The following is an 8,838-nucleotide window of genomic DNA, read 5'->3' on the forward strand; positions in this document are numbered from 1 at the left end:
GACCCGGCAGACGTTGTCCTGCCCGGAAAACAGCTACCAAATTTGATAGCTTATATTTTTGTTGATAGCAAATATTGACATTAATATTTATACGATACTAACGTCACTCAATTGTTTTGCCTTCCCGGAACCTCTCCACTAACACAAACTTTATCGTATGGTATTAAAGTTCAAATTGACTTTTAAGTATTATCACAAATCTTTTGTATGGGAGTATAGAAAAGTGTTGTTTTTAGAATTTTTCAGGAAATTTTATTTTTTTTTTTTTTTTAGAATTTTTCTCTCCGTAAGAACCATCCTCGTACTTCATGGAATATTTTAAAAAAAAGAATTAGCGAAATCGGTCCAACCGTTCTCGAGTTTTGCGCTTAGCAACACATTCAGCGACTCATTTTTATATTATAGATATGTAGCTAATTATTGAAAATTTCAACATAACGTAGTAAATATAACCTTAAAGAATTTTTAAAAGGAAACGTGCACCTAGCTTAATTTTATTTCGTAAACTGCGAATAGTACGCTTATTGATTTATTGACATTTAGTTGTATGAAAAAGTATGTGAATAACAGAAAACCAACTCTATTAATTTTTGGCGCTTCCTTTAAGATTTACCCCGATCATACTGTGGCACTACCATAATTTAATGCATTTCGACGGACACTTTCTGATATATAAAGATAATTCTCCTCCCCTCTATCCTCCATAATTGAGTGTTAGGATGCAATATTAAAACTATTAAAAGTAAATTATAAATAAATAAATCTCTAGTCCAACTTTACTGTTTTGTCAACGACTTAACAACAAATGATTACGTCACAAACGACCTGTATGTTTACGTCTGAAGAACAACGTTACGGCCATTCACCTGAAAGTTGGAAAATTCGAGACTTATTCCAATTTTAAGACAAACACAATATGAATACACAAATTTAATATGTATATCTACGGAATAAGTCTTTTATTCACTTAAATTCTATTACTATAATTAGTGAGATACCTATAAATGCAAATTACAATAATCTAGCGATGCTTTGGCATTGACAAAACATGGTATTTTGCGTGAATTTCTTACTTTAAGAGAGGAGTCTCTTTACGATTATCTACTATTAGAATGACGTTTATAGTGTTGTAATATGTTTCTTTTATTCAATTATATTATTACATTACTAGCCAGTGTTAATTATAAGACAAAAAAAAGTTTGGGGTACGTAATGATAATCATTCATCAAGTCAAGTACCTTTTTTGTAAAATACTACACTATGACTGTACCTCTTTCGTAGTTTTCTTATCTTAAGTCATTGCTGGCCGTTTGTCAAAGACTTGAAATGCCAAATTAAAAAGTTATTAATTTGAGAGAATATTTTTATCATTAACGTTTTCTAACTTAATCTTAAAAATTAAAAATGCGATCCAAAACTCCAGTAGAGATTTAAGTTATAGAGTCAAATAGTATCCATTTCTTATTGAATTTAACCGTCTAAATATTTTAATCTACGATAAGCAATAGGTACTCAAATATTTAAAACCATGTTTTTTGTATTTTCTGTGACATAATTAAAAAGTCGATTGAGAAATAATATCAGAACATTAAAATATTATGAATTTTTTTTTTTACAGAAAAAGGTGAATTATAGTGTAGTATTTCTTTAGGTTCTTCTAAGGACACGTGAAGGTGATTGACGTTTAGAAGAGGAGATTTTAAATGTTTAATGACACTACATTTATGTCAATTTGTTATAATTCTTCTTAAATCTAAATATTTAATATAATTTTGACTGTTCATTTAGGATGTTACATTGGCCTAACATCCCAAATCTACTAATACTAGTAAATGATTACTAAGGAAGAACTGTGTCAAAACCAACAATATATGTTGAAAAGAATGATTATTAGTAGATTTGGTATCCTGGGCAGTATACAATACTAATATATATTATCAGTTACAATATACTTACTATTTTCTGTAATTTTGACATTCACGTATTTACTTTTAAAGAGGTTAATTGTAAGTAATGTAGTGTCATTAATTTATGGAAAATATTGTAAAAAACACTGGTTAATACAAACGTAATGAGCATTCGTTTGCTTACCAAGCAGATACAGAATAAAGTTCACCTAAGATTCTATTAATAATAAACAAAAATTAACAACAAAGAAAGAACAATCACTTAGAACGAATGGTAATAAAATTTAGTTACAATGCGATAATATCTTTACATATATTTACAATTTGGTATTTTAACGTATACTAATACAATGACGAAGAGGTTAACTTTTTAACTATCAATGAATTTACATAACAAGATAATTATAACAAATCTAGATGGGCCCTATTTACATTAGCCGAGATTTCATTCAATCATTCACTCAATGATAATATTAAATGTCAAAACATCAATTTGGCTTTGATATGCAATACACGTGGCTTATATAGAATTAAATTTTATATTTTATAGATTATTGCACATTTTATTAATATATTTCAAAAAACGAGTGGATATATTTACTTAATAACAATTTGGAAGCAAAGTAAGCCAAGGGTACTCAGAAAATTTGTTGGCATGTAAGAATAGCGGCCATATTGTATGAATTCTGTTTTTAAATTTAAATAACCGATTTCGAGATTTTAATATTTTGGTGAGAATCCAATATTCAATTAGGACCGCTAAATATTTATTTTATCCATTTCATACAACTGGCGCGTCGTTGACCCTCGCCGGGATATTATTGTTAGCGGCGGCGTCTTGATTGGCAGCGGTGCAGTAGAACTGCTTGTGCGCTTTGTACGTGTTTACGTACTTGAAGGATATGTTGCACGATTTGCAGAAGTTTGGAGTGTCTTCTTCGATTTCTGGTTCCTTTTTAATATCAGCGGGAGGAATGGGAGAGGTTTGCTCCTCTGGTTCAGGGTCTTCAGTGGCGTGGACGAGTCGCGCGTGTCTCACGACGTTGCCGCGGTATGTGGAAGTGTAGGCGCAGGACGCACATCGGTGCACTCGCTCGCCCACGGCTGGACTAGGCGAGGTCGTCTCCCGATTATCTTCTTCCAGCACGCATGAGATGTAGCTCTCCTCCTGTAAATGAAAAGTTATATTTTATATATTTGGGCGTTAAATACTTCTATTCTATTCTATATTTATTTAAGTTTATTACTTTAAGCAAGGTATATTGTAAATGGTTGCAAACGAAAAAAAACCGACTTTATCGACAAGTAATACAACGTAGGTAGACGAAAAATTAGTCAAGTAAATACCCATTAACAAAGATTACTCCAAAAGTTGTAATCAGATCTCAATGAAATTTAAATGTGACCACATGATAAACATCGGTTTTCGATTAAATTCAAATTCGGTATACCCAGTAAAAAGTTATGCGGATTTTCGAAGGTTTCCCCTCGATTTTTCTGGGATCCTATCATCAGATCCTGGTTTCCTTATTATGGTAACACACCAAGGATACCTCCTTTCCAACAAAAAAAGAATTATCAAAATCAGTTCATAAACAACGAAGTTATCCCTGAACATACATAAAAAAATTGAGTAACCTCCTCCTTTTTTTTAAGTCGGTTAATAAATACGGTTAGTAAGACAAGGTTCAAGGGAAATATTTATTTTATTTGCTTTATAATATGACATTTGTAAAGAAAATTTGTACCTTCGTTTTCTTAAAAATATAATGCTTTTAAAATAAAATACCAACCTGAAGGTCGGCCGGTTTCTCTCGGAAGTGCATACGTATATGAGTACGCATACCACGAAGAGTGTTTCCTCTGTATCGGCAAATCGTGCAGCGGAACGCCTTGACCCCAGCGTGAGACTCAATGTGACGCTGCGCCGCCGCCGCCGTCGGGGACACTACCTCGCAACAGGGACACTTCCACCCACCGTCCGACCCTGAGGCAGGTCGGGGTACCTCAGGAATACTCCGCGGCGATCGCGTTTCCCTTTTCGTACAGTAATATGACTGGTGAGTCGTCAAATTGTCTAAGGAGCTAAAGTGTATTCCGCACGCCAAGCATATTAGTTGACGGTACTGTGGTGGAGGACCAGATTCCGGAGGCACTGGACTAGCTCTTTCTTCTCCTCCACCAGCGGAGCAGTAGTGACGTTTATGTATACGATAGTTTTCAAATTTGCAAAATACGATATTACATTCTTTACACTTTGATACTCCTTGTTTAACCAGTACTTGCGGTGACGCTGTTGAAACAGGTAATTCCGTCGCTAGTCGTAATGCCAAAGCTGGAGGTAATATTGGTGGTGGAATGACTGGTGTGAACTTTTCTTCAGGGGGTGAGGGTACACTAGGTGGTTTAGGAGTGGGCCCTCTTGAATTACGTCGACGTCGCTTCGGTGAACTTTCTGCACTTGGTGAGGAAGATCTTCTCGAAGGTGAAGGAGTACCAGGAGAACCTGGTAAAGAAGGAGCGCATACTATTTGTTCCGGAGTAGTAGAACGAATTCTGTTTTCTTTCTCATGTTCATCTGTAGTGACAGATTCCGGAGTGCGGCGGACACTCAGATCTAAAGGTGTGGCTCCATCTCGAGATGGCTCCCGTGGTCTATTAGCCGATTTCAGAACCTCAGTTTCTTTCATTTCAGTATTAATATTTGGCAACGCTCGACTTATAGGTTGAAATGTTCCATTTGGTAACAAAAAACAGGGAGTGTTTGGATCTGGTAATGTAGTACCTGGAAGTGTACTGGCACTTCTTAAAATTGAATATGGAACAATAAGAATCGGATTCGTCGGTAAAGCTAATGCATATTGGTTTTGAGCAGGTGGGGTTGCCCCAGGAGAAGGTGGAGCAGAACCCGACGTAGCGGATCCGGCTCTCGCCGCTGCTAATGCTTGTTTCACTACTTGCCTCGTATTACAATAATGATCTTTATGAGCTCGGTATGTTTTTACTGAGCTAAAATGAATATCACAATCTACACAATACCGATCTTGAGCTGGTGGACCCTCAACAGATTCGCCGTTTGATGTGGGAGGCGGTACCGGAGTTCCGCTGCTAACTGGTGAAGAGGAGTGCATTCGCATATGACGATTCAAACTAACTTTCTTATCAGCGCTGTACGAACAATAAGTGCAAGCATATTGCTTGCCAAGGGGCCGTGGCGTTTTTGAGTCACCGCTCGACTCATCGCCTGCAGTATCTACTGGTGTTTCTGTTCCGTCAGGTTTCGTCCTACGTTTTGAACAATAGTGTTCTTGATGTGCTTGTAGCGTGCTCAGTGAAGAATATCGTATTCCACATGGCTTACACATATATCCGGGTGGAGCAGTAGGAAAAAGGGCCGGAAAATTAGCTGCAGTAAGAGTTAAGCCGTAATCTCTCGCTTGTTGCGTTGGAGCAGCTGGTGGCGATGGTGAGGGTGGCTCATGTTTGAGTGATGTAGCTTGAGGTGCAAGAGCCGGATCAGTTGCTAAACTAGCGTTAAGTCTAAGACGAGGCGGAGATGCGGTAGTCGATCCCTCGGAAGTAGGCGAGGCTCCACCACTCGAAGCAACTCGCTCTCCACCCGAGCTCGGCGTGCGAGGTTCTCCTGGCATCGCCTCGCTCTCGTTTCCCCATTCCTCGTCCTCACCTGTAAAATAAAGATAAATCTTAGACGTATGCTTCGCGGCGTAGTTATTATCGCACTAATGGAATTCAGAATAGTTCACTTAAATAAAAGAAATCAACTATATCGGTTCCTATTAGTGTTGTTAATAGTAGAGCGATGCTAAGTTGGCAGCGGTTTTCTCGCGATAGTCGTCACTCGTCACGTTTCACCCGCTATCTGTCGACGTCAGTCAGATCAGAGCTTCGGTCGAGGCATACATTAGTGCTCCTAATTGAGACGTGCTCGCGGTATGTAAATGTTCGGCGTGGGTGGGGTGCATGGTATTGAATTATGTGTGCAATGGGATGGTTTAAAAACATTTCCGTGCATTTAGGAAATAAAGCCTCCGTTTCGTCAGCTCTAACCGGTCGCGCGAACCTCGTCCGTCAACACTGCGCGTGAGTACGTTTTCGATCGTCGAACAAACAGAACAAAAAGTTAACGGACCTCGTTGTAATTGGATCTGATTTCCAGAAAACGCTCGCTCACCTTCCTTTTTGAGCGACAACGATCTCGACCGGGCGAGGAATTAACCTATCTTTCGCGCAGCGATCTCAACTCAAAACGCCAATTAATGAGAGGCTCAACTTCATTCTCCTGCCCCTGTGAAGATCATTATATGGGCACGACAGCGAGATGGACGCGACGATTGGCGCGCGCTCCGACCGCCATCTCGCGGTAACGAATGCAACCTGAATCGGATCGCGTTCGGGTCACGCTATCCTAGTCACAGCGCTGCTCGATTGGCCGTTACGATTCCGCGGTGACGCGCGATTGGTTCGGTTCGAAGTCGGTTTATCAGGCAGCTTAATGTCGGCGTCACACCGAATGCGAGCTATCGCAGTTCGTTAGTAGCGTTCGAGCTCCCGTTTTTCCTTAAGTAAGTTATAACTTGTGATTGTTGAGAGAGGTTGAATGTTCAATCAGATAGATGGCGTGACTTGGTGTCGTTTAAACGACTCCGCAGAACCAAATGTCGATTCATTAAATGATATTCATCAGCATCCTTTTGTCTTTATAAATACGTCAAATAATGTGGTTGAAATGGCTTTTATATGAGAGCACGGGCATGCAATTCGCATAACTATTTTGTATGAAACAAGTACCCGCATTGCTTTTAATAAAGCAAAGAGACTAAAGAGATACCGTGTCAGCGTTTGAATAACAAACGCAAAATTCCCACAGTGGAAGACTCAGTCTTTCCGAACATATACAACACAAATCTGACATTACACTAAAGGAAAATGGAAATAGGCAGCAATTAAAATTTTAATTTTACCACAAGAAACTGACACATCATAGACATTTACAAGCACCATTAAAAGACCATTCAAATTTTATAACCCGTACAAACATCGAACACGTGCCTACATGCTTATAAAAAAAAAAAACACAAAAGCCGCCATCTTGTCCTTACATTTATCAGATCGGAGATCAGGGTCCAATTAAAATAGTCGTGCATCGAGGCAGTCACAATCGTCGCGATACCGATCTGTAACTGTGACGCCGGTGACCGATCACCTAGAATACGTTATCTGATATCACTCACTACCTGTGATTATAATTTTTTTTATAATCGAAATTTAATCCATCGACGGATAAATTTTATTATGTGCATTTAAGTAAATGTGTACTTAGTAATCTTTAGAAAAATACATAGATATTATTTTTAGCTAGTTTTTGCCCGCGACCTCGTTCTATACCTGTAGAATATAATTGTTACACTATCCTTCAGGAACCTCCCATTTTATTGGAATATAAATGTGCCTACTACTATCCACAACCATCATTTTCATCATCATCATATGCTTGCTTACCTTGCTATATCTATAAGAAATTATAGGTCCAACAATCTGGGGTAAAAAGTATTCTTATACTATTTTAGACTATAGCCTATATCCGCTCAGTCACTCTGACGTGAGCAACAAACATACACCCAAAATTTCTCATTTCTAATAATCATAATTTAAGCCTACCAAAAATAACTGACCAGCAAAAATACCGCATTCAGGAATAAAACAAACAGTCCCAAGTAGTATAACGTAAAATTATTCTAAGATAAGCATTTTAAATAGATATTCTTCAAAAAGGCTTGTAAAGCAAAGATATTACAAATTGATCGCGTAAAGCGATAGCAATGGCTTTTAATGCCAGCATCGTTTTGCGATACCTACTCACGAGGAGAGATTAATTGTGTTAATGTTGCCCTCTGCTAATTTATCCTATACTATTAAATCACTGTTTTCTATACATAGTTTATTTATTTATTTATTCCATCATACATCTAACATTACAGGATATTATCCTAATGCGTTAGTGTCGTTGCCGTATACATGTCATATGAAGATAAAAATACAAAAATTCGCATCACATTCAATTACATTATTTCATTTAACAAAACAAAACTAAGTTATTACTAAAAATTCACAATAAGCTATTAACGCGGTAAACGCGGTTTAAATTTAAATTTTTAACGTTAACGAAAACGGATCTAACTATCAAATTCCTAATACCTAAAATACCATAAAATTTTGGGGATTTTAAGCGTCGAGTCGAGCAGATGTCTATGGATGACCATAGTTATTTAATATCAGATGGCTCTACCCTCTCGTTTGCCTCTTTTCTTATAAGAAGAAAAAAAGATGCAACATATTCGTCTACGGGGGCAATAAATCAACCCAGTTATGTCTTGTATTTATGAAACTTCTACAGATTTTTGTTTGCCTCCGAACTAAAGTGTAATTTATAATAGCATATAAATCATTTTTAATAACATTACGCATATACTCGTATTATCCTGCTGATTTCGATCATAATATTTTATTCGATATTTAAATTTAAACATACTCATATTATAACGAGTAAGACTCCGCGTTAATAGCTTATTGTTATTATATTATTATGTATCTATAAAAATAAATAAACAGCTATTTCAATATTTTAGCAAATTTTGTCTAAGTTCGCAAAAACGTCATAGCGAATAAGTATTACCGTAGAGGTAAGGTTTTAAGCATCATGAAAAAAAAGCTAAATATGTAACATTATATTTTTATTTTAGTTAAATGAAATTGATGTTTTTAAATTTTACTTTATTTAACTTCAGCAAAACTGGCTATTTTTTATCTGTAAAATAGCCAATGACATTGAATTATAAATCTCAATGAACAAATGTTTGTCGATCAGGTTTTTCAAGTTAACGATTTTAACTAGATAAAGATCCATTTATC

The 8,838-nt window shown here is 36.8% G+C and overlaps 1 protein-coding gene across 1 annotated transcript; it reads right to left on the bottom strand.

Annotated features, from left to right (window-relative positions):
* Nucleotides 1-2,640: 2,640 nt before the first annotated feature.
* LOC123669703 (zinc finger protein ush) lies at nt 2,641-6,917 on the bottom strand. The gene is made up of 3 exons (XM_045603294.1): nt 6,905-6,917; nt 3,702-5,593; nt 2,641-3,076 (listed from the first exon to the last, which is right to left on the bottom strand). The coding sequence occupies exons 1-3, from the start codon at nt 6,915-6,917 to the stop codon at nt 2,690-2,692; spliced, it is 2,292 nt and encodes a 763-aa protein (XP_045459250.1). The 3' UTR covers nt 2,641-2,689.
* Between the last annotated feature and the right edge of the window lie 1,921 nt (nt 6,918-8,838).

This window comes from Melitaea cinxia, chromosome 3 (assembly GCF_905220565.1).
Source record: "Melitaea cinxia chromosome 3, ilMelCinx1.1, whole genome shotgun sequence".
NCBI lineage: Eukaryota > Metazoa > Arthropoda > Insecta > Lepidoptera > Nymphalidae > Melitaea > Melitaea cinxia.